General features: G+C 41.0%; 1 protein-coding gene across 1 annotated transcript in view; it reads right to left on the reverse strand.

Annotated features, from left to right (window-relative positions):
* Positions 1–23,765, reverse strand: part of LOC122551725 (low-density lipoprotein receptor-related protein 1-like) — a 1,910,187-nt gene that overhangs the window by 280,922 nt on the left and 1,605,500 nt on the right. Inside the window, exons 52-54 of the mRNA XM_043694091.2 lie at positions 17,302–17,430; positions 13,409–13,531; positions 10,840–10,977 (exon numbers count right to left, since the gene is read on the reverse strand). Of these exons, the coding sequence (XP_043550026.2) occupies positions 10,840–10,977; positions 13,409–13,531; positions 17,302–17,430 (390 nt within the window). The remainder of the gene's footprint in view (positions 1–10,839; positions 10,978–13,408; positions 13,532–17,301; positions 17,431–23,765) is intronic.

Raw genomic sequence — 23,765 nt, forward strand, 5'->3', positions numbered from 1 at the left:
GAGTGGACTCAATGGGCCGAATGGCCTTACTTCCACTCCTTTGTCTTATGGTCTTATGGATGTTGATCCAGCAAAAGTGAAGGAATTCTGATATAGTTTCAAGTCAGGATGGTGTGTGGCTTGTGGGAGTTTACAGGTGGTGGTGTTCCCATGTCTTTCGGGGTAGCAAAGTTTGTGTGTTTGAAAGATGCACTCAAAGTAGCCATGGTGAGTTGGTGCAGTTCATTCTGTAAATGGTACAAGCTGCTGCCACTATATTGGGTGTTGAGAGAGTGAAAGTTGAAGTTGGTGGATGAGATGCCAGAGAAATGGACTGTTTTGCCTCGGATGGTGTTGAACCCCTCAAGTATTGTTGAAGTTGTTCTCATTCATGTAAGTGTGGATAGAATTCCACCACACCCCATCTTGTGCTTTATTGATGGTGGACAGGCTTTGCAAAGTCAGGAGAGGAGTTACTTGCTACAGCATTCCTATCCTCTAATTTGCCCTTGTAACTGCAACATTTATGGTTGATCTAAGATGTTAATGGTCGTGGCTTCAGTGATGATGATAGCATCCAAAGTCAAGGGTCATGATTAAATTCTGTCTTGTCAGAGATGGCCATAGCCTAGCACTTACAAGGTAGGAAGGTTTACTGAAACTGAGCTTGAGACCAAATATGATGCGAGTCTTGCTTCATTTGATGTAAGCAGTGGTGGAATTTGCTGAATTTGTGCTAGGTTTAACTCCAACCAGCGGGGAGGTTTCCCAAATTTCTCATTTTTGCTCAGGTTCCTTGATGCCGCACTCAGACAATTTAAGCACAGTTACCCTCTATTCCCTCCTGAATTGAGCTCTTTTCTCCATGCTCACACCAAAGCTGTTGTCCAGACCTGGTAATAACAGAAAATGCCCTTGCTGAAAGGGTATTAATTGTCTAGATGGCATTAACAGCAATAAAAATAGTTCGATGCCCAACTTTACTGAGACTAGCATTCAATTCTAATTTATTAATTGAATTTATGTTCCATCATCTTCCATGATGCGATTTGGACTTGTGTCTCCAAAGTGTTAGATTGAACTTTTGAATTTCTAGCCAGTGATGTTACTATTTTGTCATGGTCTAGTCCTGAATAATTAAGCATCCATTACTTCATCCTTACTTCATTCCAAAATGATCAGCCCCTCATCCCAAGATTTCTGTGTATTCGACCAGTGAAAATATCCTCTTAATGTTTCCACTATCAAATCCTTCAGAATCATCCATGTCACAGTGAGATCCCTTCTCTTTCTTCTCAACTGCAAAGAACACCAATTTATTGAGCTTTTCATCATAGGGTAACTTTCTCATGCCAGGTACTGATCTAGTGAACCAACACTGCACTATCTGCAAAGCAAATATATCCTGTAAACCTGTTCAGTGACAAGGACAAATTTAATCTAGCTAATTACAGTCCTCTCAGCCTTATAATCATCAGCAAAGTAAAGGAAGATATCACTGATAGTGCCATCAAGCACATGTCGATGTACTCAGTTTGCATTCCAGCTACCACCTAATTAAAGTCTTAATCTAGACATGGACAGAAGAGTAAAGCTTAAAGTGGAGGAGAGACTCACCTATCTGGACATCAAAGCAGCAATTGATCAAGTGTGGAAAAACTGAACTCAATGGGAGCCAGGGTGAAAAATTTTCCACTGTTTTGTGTTACAAAGAAAGATGATGTGGTTGCTGGAAAAAAAAATTATCTCAGTCCCAGGATATAACTGCAGGAGTTCCTCAAGATAGTGCTCGAACTCCAATTATACTCAACTACATTATCAATGACTTTGTCTACTTGCCAACTAATCCACATTCTCTTCTCATGCTATATATGTTGCTTTCCTCTCCCTTGAATTTGCTGTCTTGTGAAATGTCCTGATCAATGAAAGACGAAACGTTTTGGCAAAACATGTTGTCTTTCAGCAATATTCAAGCCCTAGGTGGGAGGTTTGTGAGAACTCTTCAGGAGAGTTTAGACTAGATTGGCGGGGGGTACGAACCTGAGCTATGGATCAGATGATGGAGTAGATAGTGAACAACCAGATACAGCATGCAGAGAGTCTGTGAGGAAGGATAGGCACTTGATAGAGCAAAGGGGCAGTCAACATGATGGGTTGAAGTGTGTCTATTTTAATGCAAGAAGTATCAGGAATAAGGGTGATGGAGTTAGAGCAGGGATCAGTACTTGGAACTATGACATTGTGGCCATTATGGAGACTTGGATATCACAGGGATAGGAATAGTTGTTGGATGTTCCGGGGCTTAGATGTTTCAAAAGGAATGGGGGAGGTAAGAGAGGTAGGGGAGTAGCATTGCTAATCAGAGATAGTATCACAGCTGCAGAAAGTGAGATCATCGAGGAGGGTTTCTCTACAGAGTTAGTATAGTGGTAGTCAGAAACAGGAAGGGAGCAGTCACTTTATTGGGGGGTTTCTGCAGCCTCCCCAGTAGCAACAGACACAAAGGAGCAGATTGGGAGGCACATTATGGAAATGTGTAGAAGTAACAGAGTTGTTGTCATGGGTGACTTTAAATTTCCTAATATTGATTGGAACTTTCTTAGTTCAAATACTGTGGATGGAGTAGTTTTCATCAGGTGTGCCCAAAAGAGTTTTCCTTAATCCTATCTGCTAAAGCTTTTTCATGCCCCCCTCTAGCTCTCATATTGACGCAATATATAGATTGGCTGACTAGAAGGGAGGTCATAATGAATTTGATGCTTGGCAACGAACCATGCCATGTGTCATATTTTTCAGTGGGAGAGCATTTCAGTGGTAGTGATCCCAACTCGCTGACCTTTACTATAGTTACGGAGAGGGATAGGAGCAGACGGTGTGGGAAAGGATTTAATGAGGGGAGGGGGAATTACAATGCTATTAGGCAGGAACTGTGTGCCTAAATTGGGAACAAATCTTCTCAAGACTTGACAGAAATGTGGAGGTTGTTTGGGAAGCACCTGCTGATAGTACTGGACAGGCTTGTCCCACTGAGGCAAGGAAGGGATGATAGGTTGAAAGAACCCTGGGTGATCAGGAATGTGGAAAATCTAGTCAAGAGGGAGAAGGAAGCGTACTTAAGATTAAGGATGCAAGGATTAGATAGGGGTCTAGAGGGTTACAAGGTAGCCAAAAAGGAACTGGAGAATGCACTTAAGAAAGCTAGAAGGGGGCATGAAAAAGCTTTAGCTGGTAGGATTAAGGAACACTCTCAGGCGTTCTACACTTATGTGAGGAATAAGAGGATGGCCAGAGTGAGGGTAGGGCTGATCAGGGATAGTGGAGGGAACTTTTGCCTGGAGTCAGAGGAATTAGAGGAGGTCCTTAATGAATATTTTGCTTCTGTATTCATAACTGAGAAGGACCGTGATGTTTCTGAGGACAGTGTGAAACAGACTAATCTGTTAGAATATGAAGGAGAATGTGCTGAAAAGTTTGAAAACCGTAAGGATAGACAAATTCCCTGGGCCAGACAGGACATACCCAAGGTTACTACTGAAAGGGAGGGAAGAGATTGCTGCGTCTTTGGTGATGATCTTTGCATTCTCACTGTCTACTAGAGTAGTACCAGATGATTGGAGGGTGGCAAATGTTATTCCCTTGTTCAAGGAAGGGAGTAGGGATAATCCTGGGAATTACAGACCAGTCAGTCTTACGTGTGGTGGGCAAAGAATTGGAGAGGATTCTGAGAGACAGGGCTCATGATTACTTGGAAGAGCAAAATTTGATTAGAGATAGTCAGCATGGTTTTGTGAGGAGCGGCACATGCTTCACAAACCTTATTGAATTCTTTGAGGATGTGTCAAAACCTGTTGATGAAGATAGAGCAGTGGATGTGGTGTACATGAATTTTAGCAAGGCATTTAATAGGGTTCCCCATGGTAGACTCATTAGAAAGGAGGAATGGGATACAGGGCAACCTGGCTGTCTGGATACAGAATTGGCTGGCCCATAGAAGACAGAGGGAAGGTGGTAGATGGAAAGTATTCAGCCTGGAACTCAGTGACCAGTGGTGTTCTGCAGGGATCAGTTCTGGGACTTCTGCTGTTTATGATTCTTATAAATGACTTGGATGAGAAAGTGGAAGGGTGGGTTAGTAAGCTTGCCGATAACACGAAGGCTGGTGGAGTTTTGAATTGTGTGGAAGGCTGCTGTAGGTTGCAACAAGTTGTCGACAGAACTGGGCTGATCAGTGTCAGATAGAGTTCAACCGAAAAAGTGTGAAGTCATTCACTTTGGAAAACTTAATTTGCATGCTGAACGTAGGACTAAAGGCAGGATTCTTGACATTGCGGAGGAACAGAGGGATCTTGGTGCCCCTGTCCATAGATTCCTCAAGGTTTCCACCCAGGTTGATAGGGTTGTTAAGAAGGAATATGATATGTTGGCCTTCGTTAGCAGGGGGATTGAGTTTAAGAGCCATGAGGTTATACTACAATCCTGATTAGACTACACTTGGAATATTGTGTGTTCACTTCTGGTTGTCCCATTATAGGAAAGATGTGGAAGCTTTAGAGAAGGTGCAGAGGATATTTACCAGGATGCTGCCTGGATTGGAGTGCAGGTCTGATGAAGAAAAGTTGCGGGAGCTCAGGCTTTTCTCACTGAAGCAAAGAAGGATAAGAGGTGAATTGATAGAGGTGTACAAGATGATGAGAGACATAGATAGAGTGGATAGTCAGAGACATTTTCCCATGGTGGAAATGTCTATCATGAGGGGCCATGATTTTAAGGTAACTGGAAGAAGGTTTAGGGGAGATATCAGAGATATCGGGTGGCATGGTGGCACAGTGGTTAGCACTGCTGCCTCACAGTGCCAGAGACCTGGGTTCAATTCCCGCCTCAGGCAACTGTCTGTGTGGAGTTTGCACATTCTCCCCGTGTCTGCGTGGGTTTCCTCCAGGTGCTCCGGTTTCCTCCCACAGTCCAAAGATGCAGGTTAGGTGAATTGGCCATGCTAAATTGCCCGTAGTGTTAGGTGAAGGGGCAAATGTAGGGGAATGGATCTGGGTGGGTTGCGCTTCGGCGGGTCAGTGTAGACTTGTTGGGCCGAAGGGCCTGTTTCCACACTGTAAGTAATCTAAGTATATGTTCTTTCCTCAGAGAGTGGTTGGTGCATGGAATGGACTGTCAGCAATGGTAGTAGAGTCATTTAAGCGACTCTTGGATAGGCACATGGAAGTTAGTACATTGAAGCATATATAGTTTAGTCTGATCTTAGAGTAGGATAGAAGGCTAACACAACATCGAGGGCTGAAGGGCCTGTACTGTGGCGTACTGTTCTATGTTCTGTCGGAACACCAAATGACTAAAGGATATTTCATTGGACCTTTACTAAAAATAAAAGGAGCATTGAAATGTTTTTTGGAGCACTTTTTAAATTGTGAATCATTATTAGAGAAAAACTAAGAGAAGTGTAAATCCCCAAAGATTATTGAAAGCAGCTGGAGGACAATAAAAATTAAAATTAAATGGTACTCAAAAAACAATTGCAAGTGACAAAATGAGCAACATATTAGTGAAAACAGAACAGCTGGCATAGACAAACGGATTTTAAGGAATTGTGGTACAGACTTGGGGTTTCCTGCTGTTTTCAATTCACAGGATGAACATTTTGGAACATTTGAAGCCGACAACAATGGCAAAGCACTAATAGGTTTAATGACTTGGCATTTAATCACATTGGGAATAGATCTTTACTGCATGAAATACTATTTAAATCAAGTTAATGCTACTGTACATGTTGCAATCAAAAATACAATAAAGTTCAAGTTGCTATTAAAAATAAGGACTTATTACAAGTCCTTTTGTAAATAGTCTGACCATGTCATTGGCTAGTTTGTTGAAATTGTACAATGCCCTTGCGTATTCATAGGATCATACAGTAATTATAGTCCAGAAATCCATTTGGCACATTGTGTTCATGGAAGCCCTCTGCAAGAGTTGCTCAGCTAGTGTCCATTTGCATCACTCCCATCCCTACCCTGTTGCCTTTTCCCGTTAGCATTGAAAGTATTTTTCTCTTCAGATAATTACAAAATGAAATTACTTTTAAAAGCCTTTATCGAACCTGTGGCCACCACACACTCAAGCTTTTAACTCCAGATCCTCTGCACACATTGTAGAACAAAATGCTTTTCCTCACATCACCTCTGTTTTTTTAGCTAGACAATTGTAAATTGATAAATTCAGGTCTTGACCTCTGCCAAAGGGAAACAGGCTTCCCTATCTACTCATGGCCACTCGAGATGCTGAGCATTTCTGTGGAATCTCCTCTAAGGAAGACAGGATTTGTTAAATTTTAAACCACTCAGATTGACTCTGATTGGTGGGGGCATTATCTCTTACTTTGCCTGAGGCTGAACCAGTTATTTCAAAGGATTCACCACAATCTCTTTGTTTTATACTCCATGGGTTGAATTTTCACCTTTGTTCTGTGGTGTGGGCAATACAGTTGGGAAAGTACAACAAGAATTAAATAAAAAATCAGAATTGGGACTTTGAGAAATGGCTTTGCAATTTTTCCCTTACATTTTTAATGTCAACTTCAGAATCCTGCTATTCAGTGCCATTATATTTTCAAACATTTTACCAGCAGATAATTTCTACACATCATTCAATTCTCCTGTCTTTCCCTGGGAAGTTGGACAGCACAAAATATCAGGAGAAAGTGAGGTCTGCAGATGCTAGAGATCAGAGTCGAGAATGCGGTGCTAGAAAAGCACAGCAGGTCAAGCAGCATCCAAGGAGCAGGAGAATCAACATTTTGGGCATTAGCCCATCATCAGGAATGAAAGGTTTATGCCCAAAATGTTGATTCTCCTGCTCCTTGGATGCTGTCTAATTGGCTGTGCTTTTCCAGCACCATGCTCTTGAGCACAAAATACCAACCTGCATGTCAGAGTGGGAGCCTGGCGGCTGCAACTCACATCTTGCTTATCTCAGCTATCACCCTACTCGGTTCTTCATCACAATATCCCTGCATGCTCCATGGCCATGATCGTCCCCCATGCTTCATTCACCAAATTTCCCAGTGACAATCCACAAGCCTCACTACTTCAGCATGGCTGCTCTTGGACCAATTCTTACACTACTTCAACTTGTCAACACTTAACTTTGAAGTTCAGTGGCTCTATAACTTGTGTGCTAATACCAGGCCATTGATAAGCAAGGACACACAAACATTCTGTACAGAATACTCTTTATGGCTCTTATCTTGCTTGCTCAATTGTCAATCACTTTACACTTATTGGAGACTTCCAGCCTCTGTGGCTTGAATTGCTTTTTAGAGGGTGCCTTATTCAGCCTGTCATGGTGTGTAATACTGAATAGACAAATGGCTGGATATGTTACTATATGATAATGGGCTATGTTAACATCAGAACTGCAGCATGTGCTGGCAACTTACTGGGCTGTGTGGCCCCACTCTATGTGCTTCAACTAAATGGCCAGGTCTAAAAATCAAAATAGGCCAGACTGTAATTGGGTCAAGAGGGAATACTGTCAGGATAGGGGCTCATCCAATTCTAGTCCAGAGGTTTGGCTGCAGTCAGTCAAGCACTTGGTGCTGACAGATTCCAGGTGTCCTTGTTCTGGCCACAGTCAGTCAGCAGGTCAAACACAAGCAATCTGGGACTTATAGGCAGGTCAGAGTTGAAAAATGTCGTGCTGGAAAAACACAGCAGGCTAGGCAGCATCCGAGGAGCAGGAGAATCGACGTTTCGGGCATAAGCCCTTCTTCAAGAATGAGGCTGGTGTGCCAAGCAGGCTGAGATAAAGGGTAGGGGGGAGGGAATTTGGGGAGGGGCACTGGGAATACAATAGGTGGAATACAATAGGAGGTGAGGGCGAGGGTGATAGGCCGGAGAGGGGGTAGGGGCAGAGAGGTCGGGAAGAGGATTGCAGGTCAAGAGGGCGGTGCTGAATCCGGGGATTGGGACTGAGATAAGGTGGGGGGAGGGGAAATAAGGAAGCTGGAGAAATCTACATTCATCCCGTGTGGTTGGAGGGTTCCTGGATGGAAGATGAGGCACTCTTCCTCCAGGCGCGTGTGGTCAAGGTCTGGCGATGGAGGAGGCCAAGGACCTGCATGTCCTTGGCAGAGTGGGAGGGGGAGTTAAAGTGTTGAGCCACTGGGCGGTTGGGTTGGTTATTGCGGGTGTCCCAGAGGTGTTCCCTGAAACGTTCCGCAAGTAGGCAGCCTGTCTCCCCAATGTACAGGAGACCACATCGGATGCAATGGATACAGTAAATGATGTGTGTGGAGGTGCAGGTGAATTTGCGATGGATATGGAAGGATCCATTGGGGCCTTGGAGGGAGGTGAGGGGGGAGGTGTGGGTGCAAGTTTTTCACTTCTTGCGGTTGCAGGGGAAGGTGCCGGACCCTGACCACACGACGCCTGGAAGAAGAGCGACTCATTTTCCGCCTAGTAACCCTCCAATCACATAGAACATAGAACATAGAAAAATACAGCACAGAACAGGCCCTTCGGCCCACGATGTTGTGCCGAACATTTGTCCTAGCTTAAGCACCCATCCATGTACCTATCCAATTGCCACTTAGGTTCGCCAATGATTTTGACTCTGCCACTCCCACAGGCAGCGCATTCCATGCCCCCACCACTCTCTGGGTAAAGAACCTACCCCTGACATCTCCCCTATACCTTCAACCCTTCACCTTAAATTAAAGTCCCCTTGTAACACTCTGTTGTACCCGGGGAAAACGTTTCCGAATGTCTACTCTATCTATTCCCCTGATCATCTTATACACCTCTATCAAGTCACCCCTCATCCTTCTCCGTTCCAATGAGAAAAGGCCTAGCACGCTCAACCTATCCTCGTACGACCTATTCTCCATTCCAGGCAACATCTTGGTAAATCTTCTCTGCACCCTCTCCAAAGCTTCCACATCTTTCCTAAAGTAGGGGACCAGAACTGCACACAGTACTCCAAATGTGGCCTAACCAAAGTCCTGTACAGCTGTAACATCACTTCACGACTTTTGAATTCAATCCCTCTGCTAATGAACGCTAATACACCATAGACCTTCTTACAAGCTCTATCCACCTGAGTGGCAACTTTCAAAGATCTATGAACATAGACACCAAGATCCCACTGCTCCTCCACCTTACTAAGAACCCTACCGTTAACCCAGTATTCCGCATTCTTATTTGTCTTTCCAAAATGGACAACCTCACACTTGGCAGGATTGAACTCCATCTGCCACTCCTCAGCCTAGCTCTGCATCATATCTAAGTCCCTTTGCAGCCGACAACAGCCCTCCTCACTATCCACAACTCCACCAATCTTCGTATCATCTGCAAATTTACTGACCCACCCTTCGACTCCCTCATCCAAGTCATTAATAAAAATTACAAACAGCAGAGGACCCAGAACTGATCCCTGTGGAACTCCACTTGTAACTGGGCTCCAGGCTGAATATTTACCATCTACCATCACTCTCTGACTTCGACCGGTTAGCCAGTTTCCTATCCAACTGGCCAAATTTCCCACTATCCCATGCCTCCTGACTTTCCGCATAAGCCTACCATGGGGAACCTTATCAAATGCCTTACTAAAATCCATGTATACTACATCCACTGCTCTACCCTCATCCACATGCTTGGTCACCTCCTCAAAGAATCACACGGAATGAATGTAGATTTCTCCAGCTTCCTCATTTCCCCTCCCCCCACCTTATCTCAGTCCCAACCACTGGATTCAGCACCGCCCTCTTGACCTGCAATCCTCTTCCCGACCTCTCCGCCCCCATCCCCTCTCTGGCCTATCACCCTCACTCCCACCTCCTTCCACCTATCGTATTCCCAGCACCCCTCCCCAAAATTCCCTCCCCCCTACCCTTTATCTCAGTCCGCTTGGCACACCAGCCTCATTTCTGAAGAAGGGCTTATGCACGAAACGTCGATTCTCCTGCTCCTCAGATGCTGCCTGGCCTGCTGTGTTTTTCCAGCATGACATTCTTCAATTATAGGAAGGTCAGTTCTGGTGCTGTGGGGAATGGTGGGGGGGATGGTAGAATGCAAGAGGTGGTGGGGCTGGATAGTTATCCAGTATATTCTGCAATGAGACAAAAGGATAGATTGAGCATGACAAAAGTGGATGGTGTGGGGGTTATTTGGTGACATAGAAGCAGGGGAAGTAGGGAGGTGACCTAGTGAGTAAGAAACACAGAATATAGGAAGGCAGGAAGGATTGGCAGTTATGGGGGACACAGTAGATGAGAGGTATTGAGTGGACATGATGCATGTAATACTGAGAGTCATACTCCATGAGCCTTGGTGAGATAACGTGTAGTGGCAGAGTAAAGGTGAATGAGTATATTTTTCTTTCCCTGTATTTTACTTCCAGTACATTATTTTATAATATTTTAATTTATGGTTCCTGGCTTACTCAGTTTCCATCAGTAAACATTCTACTTATTGATTAAATTTTGAAACACCTTACAACTGCTTGCCCTGTGGAGGGCTACATGTTGGAAAAAATCTCTCACAGTCCTAAGATGCTGCTGAACAGCTTACACAAAGTTTATGGATAACTGTAATCACAATGAACAATACGCGATGGTTCTTCATCATCCATAGTAAAATCCAGGTCTACATGAATTTATGTTGCTAATGTCATTTTGGATTCCATTTCTAAGAGCAGACATATTTCTAGCCATTAATTTTAATTATATGTTGACAACCATACACAATGTGATACCAATTTGGCATGAATCTTCAAACAAATATTGCTTTGTAGACACTCACCAGCAACAATAACCAAGGAACATTAAATCAAGGAACAATAAAAAAAATGCTCTACCTGTTATGCACTTTAAATTTTTAGGTGCTTCATCTGAATAGTCAAGACAATCAAAGTCCCCGTCACATTCCCAATCTGCACTGATAAGGCATCTTCCATCGGCGCAACGGAATTCATGTGGGCCACAGGATTTGTATACTAAAAATCCACGAAAAAAGGAAACGTCATTTTAGCACACAACAGCATGGACAATTTTTTAATTGTAAAATATATCATTTCATAGTTAATTAAAGTTTAAATCTTCAATATGGAGGCATGATTGCTCACCCACTCTCTATCTCTTAACCAAATTCCCATGCAAAACCTTATCAAAGTCCTTATTGATGTCCATGTAGACTACCTCAAAATGACCCTCAACTACATACATATAGACATCTTCATGAACAATTCAACTGTTTTCCCTTTTTTTCTAAATATAGCATGAGGGCATAAATGGTGAATGACACTTTCCTCATTATTTATTGATTTATTAAGGTACAGTGAGCATACAGGACAGAACAATTTGGCTCTACAGCTTCTCTTCCTAACTTTGTGCATCCCTATCACCACATTTTATTTCTATTATTTTCTCCCTCATGTTCTTCTCGAGCTTCCCTTAAATGCATCTGTAATATTTGCCCAGTTGCTTCTCATAGTAGCCTCTTCCATATTCAACCCTTATTTGGGTAAATAAGCTTCTTATAATTTTCTGATTGGATTTATTACTGGCTATTTTGGAGGTATAATTATAATTTTGAACTCATCCAGAAGTGAAAACATTTCCTGTAACTCCACCCTATTTAACTCTTTCATAATCTGAAAGCTCTATCAGCCCCCTGTTTTCGAGAATAATAGCTTTTGAAGGATTTCCTGGTCAGTATATCCTCCCTTCGCTAAAATCATCTCATGAACACTGATGTTTTTGCAGCTTCTCTGATGTTTTCATGTTTTCTTATACCGTGGAGACAAAATTGTGAGCAATAATCCATGAGCAGTCTAAGCAAAGTTTAATACGCGTTTAACACTTTGCACTTCTTTAAAAGTGTTTTCGAAATTCAAATTCTCTGCATGTCAGAGAAAGGAATAGAGTAAAAACAATGACTGCAGATGCTGGAAACCAGATTCTGGATTAGTGGTGCTGGAAGAGCACAGCAGTTCAGGCAGCATCCAAGGAGCATCAAAATCGATGTTTCAGGCAAAAGCCCTTCATCAGGAATAAAGGCAGTGAGCCTGAAGCGTGGAGAGATAAGCTAGAGGAGGGTGGGGGTGGGAAGAAAGTAGCATAGAGTACAATGGGTGAGTGGGGGAGGGGATGAAGGTGATAGGTCAGGGAGGAGAGGGTGGAGTGGATAGATGAAAAAGGAGATAGGCAGATAGGACAAGTCCGGACAAGTCATGGGGACAGTGCTGAGCTGGAAGTTTGGAACTAGGGTGAGGTGGGGGAAGTGCTCTGAGGCGGAACACTTCAACCCCAAGGCATCAATGTGGACTTCAACAGTTCCCTCATTTCCCCTTCCCCCATGCCTCTGGAGCAGGTGAGGCCTTTGTGTTTATATTTTCATGAGAAACCTTTTTCAAACAATTATGAGTGAGGTAAACATTTCCTCAGATAGCATTCAAGGATATCTAATCTCAAGAAAGTTATAGAGTTCTTGATGGCTGAATCTATTCCTTTCTCTGGATTAGTGGTGCACAGAAGTTCAGGCAGCATCCAAGGAGCTTTGAAATCGACGTTTCGGGCAAAACCCAGATAGGTTGATTAAAACTATCTGGCCTTAACTCTAAGGCATAAGACACACATATGCCTAATGAAAAGGTATGACGGTATGTAATACTTAAAATTCCAATAAATGCATAGATTTAGGCAATCTGAAAGGGGAATTTTAAATTTGAATGCGGAACAATGGCTCAGTGGTTAGCACTGCTGCTTCACAGCACGAGGTTCCCAGGTTTGATTCCAGCCTCGGGTGACTTTCTGTGTGGAGTTTGCACATGCTCCCAATGTCTGTGTGGGTTTCCTCCAGGTGCTCCAGTTTCCTCCCACAGTCTAAAGATGTGCAGGTCAGGTGAATTGGCCATGCTAAATTGCCCATAATGTTAGGTGCATTAGTGAGAGGGAAATGGGACTGGGTGGTTTACTCTTCGGAGAGTCGGTGTGGACTTGTTGGGCTGAAGGGCCTGTTTCCACACTGTAGGGAATCTAATCTAATCTAATAAGTAAAAGAAAGTAATTTCATTTTTATACAAAACAACATGATTAATCTTGTAACAAATACAATGATATTGTACATAACTGCCCGTAGTACTACATTGTCCATCCAAAGGCACCTCTACATCACCTCCACTTAAAATGGGAGGCCCTTTATTTTTAAATTTTGCTTCCGAGTTCAGGATCTTCTATGAGGGACAACATCTTAGTATCCAGCATATCGACCCTGAAATGTAACAATGATTTTAAATTTCAGATATTCAGCATCCACAATACTCTGCTCCTGTAGATGGTTACAGGTCTTGATTACGTCCTCAGGATAATACTAATATCAGTCAAGATTAATCCACTTTCAAGTGGCTTAAGAATATTTATACCGACCACATTCTGGAGGTTCATCAGTTCCATCTCCGCAATCATCATCATGGTCACATACAAAATGTTGTGGAACACACAAATTGTTCTGACACTTGAAAGTGTTGTTGTCACATGTGCTGTTGTGTGCTAGAAGAGGAAGAAACAATACATGAAATTAAAGTTCATATGTGTACTTAATGTGTATTATACAAGTTGAAGTAATTGCGGTATATTATGGCTCAAGTCATATAATCTGAACATTTCCTTTCAAATGTTTATTCAAACAGTTCCATTTAATAAAAAGTTGCATGTTCACTCATGCTTTACCAAAATATTGATTATAAAAACTTTTATTACTCAATATTCTTTTAATTTCTGTACACAATCACACAAAATAGGGAAATTATAATGGCTTAAAAATAGGTGCTAGGTGTTTATTGTTTGCTTTTATTCAGTGGTAGAAACTTTGTCTCTAAGCCTGACATTTGAACACTGAAGTTTTTACATTGCTGAAAAAAAATCGCTGTCAATGTTTTTCTTCTTGCACTTAATAAAATAAAATTGCAAGGATACCAAATCCTAAATGGGAACAACAATTGCCACAATGATGTAGAACATTGAATATTAATCGTTAAAATTTCATTGATGACCTTAAAAGACTTGAACTTTGGATTTGAGAGAAAAAAAACATTTTAAAAAATAGCTTGAGTACTTCAAAGTAGCCCCCAAATTCACCTGATCTGAAAGCAGCAAAACTCATAGGGATATACAATGGAATGAGTAATGGCTACCATCCAGAAAAACCTATTCAAGGGGTAATTGCCTGGGCATTGTAATTCATGATCTGGAATATACAGCTCACAATGAGATGTTATAATTCCTGTGAGGATGAGACAAGTTGACTACAGATACTTCTGGAACAACAATGTAAATCTACACCCTCATCATCTACAGGCTGCTGATGACACCATTGTAGTAGAACAGATATCGAACAAAGATGAGTCAGAATGCAGAAAGGAGATAGAGGGCTTGATGGTGGTGGCATGATCATAACCTCTTTCTCAGTATCCCCCCCACCACGGTAATGCTCTCCCACAACCTTTTCTGCCAGTCAGAAGATACAGAAGCTTGAACACACACACAAACAGGTTCAAGGATAGTTTCGTCCCTGCCATTATTGATGGCAGGGACTGATAAATGGAATCTCTAACTTCATGCACCTCCTGTGTAGTGTAACCTTTATGCCTCACTCTGTCTAAGCACCCTATGACCTGTATGCCATTGCCTACTGTGATCTGCCTGTTCTGTTCACCAACAAAGCTTTTAATTGTACTTAGGTACATGTGACTACAATATATCAAATCAAAAATCAAATCAAATCCCAAAATTATTATGCAATGTGTACGAGTGATGCTCCTTTGTCTCTATCAAAAGATAATAGGCGTTCTCTGGCAATGGACAATCACAACTGTAGAAATAGATTATCCCCATTGTGGACCAATGATCACATTTATTTCACACATCCAATCACCTCCTGTGAGCAGTCCTAATGTAAGCTGTGACTTTTTGCTACAGAAGAAAAGAAAGATATCCAGGAACAGTGAGCAGTGTCAAGGAACATACACCAATATTAAAAAAAATACAACATGTGAAAGTCAAACTCAGCATGCTTAATGACATCCGTGGAGAGAGAAATAATGTTAATATCTTGAATCCAAGATAACTTTTATTCTGTTTACCCAGATGCCGCTAGACTGGCTGAGTTTTCCTGCACTGTCTGTGTTCTTTCAGATCTCAAACATGTGTAGTACTTTGCTTTTTATCAAGAATAAGGACTCTGTCACTTTCTCTATTCGTGGAGCCCAATTCTGCAAGAAATGATCAGCCAGAGGAAAACCGATGACAGAACATGGAAACATTCAACTGTCTCCAGATGAACCACCATCTCAACATATAAATTTTTCATTGAACTGTTTTTCTAATCTAGTCCACTTACTCTGTACATCATTCAACCTGTTTCCATGCTAGCATTTGTGTTTGACAGAAATCATGGTAGATTTTTACCTTCTCAATAACTTTTATGCCTCACTTCAGTGAGTTTCAGTAAATTAACTACTTTAATTCCAAGTAATGTAAGCAAATCTGATAGGTTCTTCATTTGCTTTAATGCATGTTGATGTCCGTACAGAATTGGAAAAAATAAACATTAAAAAAAGTATTCTATTATATCTATCTCAGGAGTGGCAAGATGAATTTACATAATTTTCCAGTCTTGGTCATAACACACTTTATGAATAGTGAGTACTGACTGTTTGGCAAATAGACTCTGAATTGCACTGACAACTGCTTTAAGATTGCCCATCAGGATCTCGGTATGACTAATTATGCATGCTGGAAAATGCAGATATCCACATGTAGAGCATTGTTGTTTGTAAACACAAGGACCTTGTCTGCACATTTCATTTTTACAGCTTGGTGGACATATATTCACATATGCATTCTTTATAATGCTATCTGGACAAATTAAAACCTATCTGGTTTAAGTTGAAGCAAAAGCTTAGGAGTTAACTATTATCTGGTGCATTCTTCACAGGAATGCCTCAACTTACCAGTTAATGAACACTGCCTTCTATGCAGTATAAGTTGCTGTTCTCTTTGAGATTTGAAATTCTTGTGTTTCTGTCCTGATGAGGGCATGATGAAAAATTTTAACAGCATGTTTGTTTCTTCAGATATGCTCAATTTCTGTACAACCAAACAACTATCAAAGTTTCAGTCAGGAACTTAATCCATTTCTCAGCTCCCAGTTGTGTTTTGCAGTTCAAGAAGGCAGCTGACCATGACTTTCTTGCAGTAAAGTGGAGATGGGCAACAACGGCACATCTCTTGAAAAAAGAATGAGTTTGAAAAAAACCCGGATTTATGGGAATTTACCCCATGGCTTGGAAATTTCCAATGCAAATGAATCCAGTGAATTACTATTATCTTACACTTGAGATATTAAATCAATCTCCTGACTTTTTCAAGTTGTTTTGCTTTTCTTAGCCAACAGTCTGGTCCATGAACTGTTGATAAATATTGCTCAAGTGTAATGTACTTAGATAATATTTGTGTGTGTCATTTGTTACTTCAGTCATTTCATAATTTTCATCCAATTATTAGCTCAAGGCTTGACAACATACTATAATGGATGTCTTAGTCTAATAATGCAAGCTAACAGACCTTCGTAATAGATTTAATTGGGAAGGCAAATTTCATCGATTTGTTCAATAGTCAACAGCTTCTCCACTATGTTTGGTTATTGATTTGTACAACTTTAAATATGTTTTGGTCCAGGCAATATAAGATGGTTTGAAAGTAACATACTTCTAAAAGAATGGAGGAAATCTCAGATGACGGACATTTACAATTTTCAGTTAGGATGTAAAACTGGTGTGCAGAACAACCACTCCATTTATAAGTGAGTTGATTTTAATTTCCATCAATTTTTCATCATTTTTTAAAGTTGAAATATATACATAATTTCACTTTATGTCCAGACTGCAAGTTGAAAATTTACCGCATGGTTTGTAAATTTCCAATACAAATGAATCCAGTGAATTAACACTTGTCTGACACCATGAGTTAACATTTTTTGCATGGTTTACTGATATATCATTATTGTATCATATGATATATTATGGAACTAGAGATTTACTGGACCACAACAGAAGATGTTGTGCTACACTGTTGTCTCTATCTACATATGAATTAATTGCGATTTGCATCGTATCTGTCATAACTCACTCTCAGTCTCTCTGAAAGATGCAGTTAATGCAAATTTATTGCTTAATTTTACAAAATTCATTGGTCCTGCTGTATAACCACAGTGAATTCTTGTCTCAATAAACCAAGACAATTGTTTCGGCATTACTTACTGCAACCGGCTGTGGAGAGCTCATCACTTCCATCTGGGCAGTCTTTATCACCATCACACAGCCAATGTTTTGGGAGACAAACATGCGAGTTGGGGCATTGGAACAAATCAGGAGCACAAGTGACTGAACCTGTGGTAGTGAAATAAGCTATAAATAATACATTCGTGAAGTAACACTCATGATGTATGTGAGACTTGCCTTTGTGATGTCTTTTTAGAAATACAAATCATGTTGAGATATTGTTTTTAATTTAAATTAATAAGTAGTTGCTAGTAATTAAAATAATATAAAGCTTTCATATACTTGACATCTATTATTGTTGTTACTCAACATCATCTTCTGATAACAAAATAAGTGTACTGAAATTTGAAAAGGAAAGGAAAACTGTGCTAAAGACTACTAAGGTGCTATTGATCCCAGTTGAAGAAGATCATGCGGAATTATGCTGGAATTCTGGGTGGTAAGGGAAATGTATAAAGGAAGTATATCCACAACATGAATAAATCAAATTCTAGTTTCAGGATTAGATTACTTACAGTGTGGAAACAGGCCCTTCGGCCCAACAAGTCCACATCGACCCGCCAAAGCGCAACCCACCCATACCCCTACATTTACCCCTTACCTAACACTACGGGGCAATTTAGCATGGCCAATTCACCTGGACTGTGGGGGGAAACCCGGGCACCCGGAGAAAACCCACGCAGACACAGGGAGAATGTGCAAACTCCACACAGTCAGTCGCCTGAGGCGAGAATTGAACCCGCGTCTCTGGCGCTGTGAGGCAGCAGTGCTAACCACTGTGCCACTGTGCTGTCCTGATATATCAGTATAACACATAAATGTCTTCAATACATTCCAAAGGAAATACATCTCATTAATTCAGTAAAGTCACGCTTTAAGGAAGTCAAAATTACTGAAAGCAAATATATTAGATTAGATTAGATTACTTACAGTGTGGAAACAGGCCCTTCGGCCCAACAAATCCACACCGACCCACCGAAGCGCAACCCACCCAGACCCATTCCCCTACATTTACCTCTTCACCTAACACTACGGGCAATTTAGCATGGCCAATTCACCTAACCTGCACATTTTTGGATTGTGGGAGGAAACCGGAGCACCTGGAGGAAACCCACGCAGACACGGGGAGAATGTGCAAACTCCACACAGAGTCGCCAGAGGCGGGAATTGAACCCGGGTCTCTGGCGCTGTGAAGCAGCAGTGCTAACCACTGTGCCACCGCGCTGCCCATATCTGATACACGTATTGATTTAGCACAGTATAAATTAGTTGATACCAGATTTTGGAACCAAGGTTGCAAGATAATCTTAATGTATTCTGAACAGGAAGCCCAAAGCGAGATTGAATTTGATCTATTAATCCAAGGCAAGTAAGTAGCCTTGTCAGAGAGCTTACTGATTGAAGATCTGACAGGCTGCTTGTCTCATTGGCAGTTGTCCAAGAGTAGGTCCTATGGCGTGGAAAGGAAGGCATCCTAGATGATTGGGATTCTGTAGACTTGATGGGGTTTAGAAATCTGAAAAGGTGGCTGAAATAACTCCACAGGAGACTGGTGTGCTGTCACCAAGTCACTCTGTATTCACATGTGTAGACTCCTTGACACTGATCCAACTCTCAGAGTGAACAGGATGTTTGATACTCTTGCTTTTGTCTATCAGCCAAGTGGTCTCGAATTGGACCAAATTAACAGTCCCAATCAGTGAACTCATATTCCATATGATCTGGTTGCTTTCATTGCAATCACTACTTTTAAAACCAAGACAAGCCAAGTTAGGATCTGTCAAACCAGATTTCAGCCTCAGGTCAAACTTGTCCTGTGAAAAAAAATAGCTGGGATCATAATCCTCTTGTTAACACGATATGAATAAGCAGCCATCACGAGGGGCATTATTTTGTTTTTGCAAGTGCAAGTGAAAGTAGAGCTGGATGAAACAGTGAAATTCTGGCCAACATTCAGATCAATGAACTTACACCATTGACACCTGAAGAAGTGGAAAGAACTTTATCAGAGTCTTAGCACCTTGCCAGATTTTCTTTTTTCTTTTTACTCTATCCGCTTCTGAAAAGAATATTAGGCTTACTTGTCATCTGATAACATGAGTTACACTTCTGTTTTCATTTTGCTTTTCACTTCTGCATCCTCTCTGTGAATTGGAACCCTGCTCTTTATATTCTTATGTATTTACTTGCATAGATTTTACATTAAACACTCTCTCATCCATAGAAACAACAGTTATGGCATGGAATGCTTCCTCCATGGAACCTGTTCAAGTTTAAAACCAGTGCCAGTGTCTTACTCACAGAATCAAATATCACAGAAGAGGCCCTTTATCCATTGAGTCTGTGTTGATCGATTTACACTAATCTCACATTGCAACAGTCAGTCCATAACATTTAATATTATGAAATTTCCAAGGCTCTTTTTTAAAGTTGTGAGGTTTCGCACTTCTACTTTCCTCATAGGTAATGCATCCAGATTCCCCACACTCTGTGTCAAACATTCATTCTTCAAAGCCCCCCAAATTTCCTGCATTTCACCTTAAGATTAAGTCCCCTCATTATTGACCATTCAACCAAACTGTTTCCTATCTGCATTGTACGTGTCCTTCATATTCTTAGAACCTCAATCAGGTCCCATTCAGACTCAGATGTATTTGGTATATATTTGTAATTGTACACCCTAATTACTGGTAATTGATGTGGTGCCTACATATCTAAAAGCATAACTGAATCAAGCATCGTATATCATGTTCTGTTGGACTGTTCAGTCCAAGAACTGAAACCGACATGCCCATTTGAAAAGATGAGACTTAACAAAAATTTTCAATATATAATTTTGTTACATCACACTGTAAACTTTTGCTGTAAATTCTGTGTCCTATGATCTTATACTCCACAACCACCTGATAAAGGAGCAGCACTCTGAAAGCTAGTGCTTCCAAATATCTGCAAACCTGTTGGACTATAACCTGGTGTTGTGTGTTTTTTTTTAACTTTGTACACTCCAGTCAAACACTAGCAACTCCAAATCATCATATACCATAAAACTGTCTTCACAGCACCTGCTGACTGATACAATCATTTTCCTCCAGTCCTCACTTTATCACTGTGTTTCCTTATCCAGGTCAGTAAATGTTTGTTGATATTTCTGTGTGAGACCTTAATTGTTGAATGTGTGGTGTCAGTTGGCAGTCTGTGCACTACATCGAAGTTGCTGAATATTGCAGACTGTGATTAATCACGATCAATGAAGGGAACAGAGAATGTTCGGAGTACATAACTACTACCATTTATTTAGGCTTGTGTAGAAGACTTGCTGTGAACTTGAGGATAGACACATGATTACGCACATATTTTCCAACTCAGATGGCAAGCTTTGATGCTATTGGTAGCTCTTAATTTGGAGGCTGACATACTGGAGGCTGTAATACAGGCTTAATTTGGAGGCTGTGATACTGTTGCAACGAATAACAATAATATCAGCCTCCAAATTGAGAACCAGCAATAGCGTCAAAACTTGGGTGGCACAGTGGTCAGCACCACTGCCTCACAGCACCAGGGGCTCAGCTTCAATTCCAGCCTTGGGTCACTGTCTGTATGGAGTTTGCATGTTCTCCCCAAGTCTGTATGAGTTTCCCTCTGATACTCTGGTTTCCTCCCAAAGTCCAAAGATGTGCAGGTTAAGTAGATTAGCCATGCTAAGTGCCCGTAGTATCTTGTGATATGTGGGGTTATGGGGATAGGGTGGAACTGAGTGGGATGATCTTCAGAAGTTTGGTGCAGGCTCAACAGGCTGAATGGCCTCTATCTGCACTATGGGGATTATATGATTCCATGTCACTTCCCATTTAAGTAGCTAAACTGTCTGGATAATTGATGTCCTTCATGGGTTAAATGCATTCTGAAGTAAAACATCTACTTACAGAAGTCTAGTTCAGGTGAGCAAACAATGCAAATTGTCTATCTGGCCAATATCATACAATTGACACTGTTGTGAAACACCACATGACCTTTGCTGAAAAGTATGTGAAGAGTCAGTAAGTTCATTGATTTCTATTGAAGCAAGAAGTACCATTTTCAACGTTTGATCAATATATGCTGTACGTGCCTACATCTATCCTTTGTTGCTAATTTTCATTGTGATCAAAGCCTTATCTTGATTTTTTTTTTGTTATTTATAAGGTTTGTTCATGACTTCCATTGTGATCTTTGTAGTGAGCTTATTTGGGCAGCTATTTATTATCACCTTGTTTGGCTCCATGTGTCAGACTTGACTTCCCTGAAGCTTACATCATTCATCTATCATAATCTTGTGGTCAATAAATTGGCCTGTCTGAATGGGACCTTTCACAATCCTTATGAAATAAATATCTTACATTGTCAAGTAAACATCACTGTAAGAGTGCTATGCTTGGCCAGGCATTGTTCACGTTACAGTTCATGTTTGCACTGAAAAAAATGGACTACGAAAATGAAGGTCAACAACCATAAATATTTTTTAGGAGTGGGGTTATCAGCATTCTATTAAGCAGATACCCCTATGTGTATACTGAAAGACAGCATGATTAGGCTTGTTCTTTTGGCAAAACAATTGTTTAATTGCAGTGGCGAGAATATACCAGCTATGTTAACAAGCTTAGACAAGCCTCCAGTTGAAATTTTTCAAATTGGCTGTGTTTATTTGAGCCATAACAGTGGAAGAAGCACTTGCTACACATGCTCAGTTGCAGTCTCAGCATCGCCTGGCAGCATTAAAAAAACAAGCTGGATTGACACAAAATAACATTGATATTTAAATTGCCAATTTTTAGGTTGTGCAGTCATATAACCTTTTGCAACTTCTTACATGCACTGTACCTATGATTTATTAATTGTTCCCTCTAAAACACATTTCTGGTATTTCAGTTAAAGTTGGAGATGAACAGTCAAGAAATTTCAGCAAATTAAAATTTTCAATGTCTAATGTGAAGCATTGGCTGTAATATTTTGGCAAACATTCACTGAAAAATACTTTTGAAGAAAAGTTGAAGAAACATTGATTACCAATTACAACAATAGTCCTGGGATTAATGTCCTTTTATCTACCTCATGACACAGCCAGGGTAGAAACATAAAAGAAAAACAGGAGCAGGAGTGGGCTATCTGGCCCTGTTTTGTCATTTAACATGATCATAGATGATCATCCAACTCAATAGTCTGCTCCTGGTTTTCCACAATATCTTTTGATCCCTTTAGCTCCAGGTGCAATTTTCAATTCCTTCTTGAAATCATGCAATGTTTTGGCCTTGACTGCTTTCCTTGGTAGTGAATTCCACAGGCTCACTACTCTCTGGATGAAGAAATTTCTCCTCATCTCAGACAGAAATGGCCTACCCTATTGGGCCTACCAGCAGCCATTTTTGCTGTTTCTTTTTGAGTCTTTTCCTAATCAATCGGTCATAATACTACAAGTAGGTTTAATTAAGATTCTTCAAGATAATTATAATTATAGATTCCGATGTGTTCAAAAAAGATATATACTAATCACTAAAATATTAGAAAGAAAGGTTTAAAACATAAGGGGCTTTCCTTATCTGTCCTAGTTGAGAGATAAAAGGTTACAAGCGATCATTGAAACTAAAGTTTCCCACACTTCTAAAGGAGTCAATTTGGAGCATAGCAACAAGATCACACATTGAATGATATACTGGGAAACCAATTATGGATGACCAACCCAGCACTAATTAACCAATAGTATACATGGGCAGGGAACATATGCTGCCATGTTAATGGTACAAGAAAAATGTATGAAAGACATTTTAATCAAACAAGTGGCAAGCAACATTCGCACCACACAAATACCAGCATATGACCACTACCAACAAAACACAATCTAACCAACACCCCTTGATATCCAATGGTGTTACCATCATTGAATCCCCTACTATCAACATCCTGGGAGCTACCATTGATCAGAAACTTAACTGGACTCACCACATAAACACAGTGGCTACAAGAGCAGGTCAGAGGCTAGGAAAGTTATGGCAAGTAATTCACCATCTGACTCCCGAAAGCCTGTCCATTATTTGCAAGGTACAAGTCATGAGTGTGATGGAGCGTAGTCCCAACAACACTCAAGAAACTTGATACCATCCAGGACAAAGCAGTCTGCTTGATGGCACTGCATCAAAGAGCATCAACTCCCTCCACCACCAATGCTAAGTTGTAGCAGTGTGCACTATCTACAAGATGCACTGCAGAAATTCACCAAAGATCCTCACACAGCACCTTTCAAACCCACGACGACTTCCATCCAGAAAGACAAAGCCACTCACCATCCTGATTTGGAAATATATTGCCATTCCTTCACTGTTGCTGGGTCAAAATTCTGGAATTTCCTCCCTAATGGGCTTGTAGGTCTACCCACAACAGGTGGACTGCAGCAGTTCAAGAAAGCAGCTCAC

Source organism: Chiloscyllium plagiosum, unplaced genomic scaffold (genome assembly GCF_037043375.1).
Source record: "Chiloscyllium plagiosum isolate Xiang-an unplaced genomic scaffold, Cpla_swu_hap1 HiC_scaffold_7, whole genome shotgun sequence".
NCBI classification, from domain to species: Eukaryota; Metazoa; Chordata; class Chondrichthyes; order Orectolobiformes; family Hemiscylliidae; genus Chiloscyllium; species Chiloscyllium plagiosum.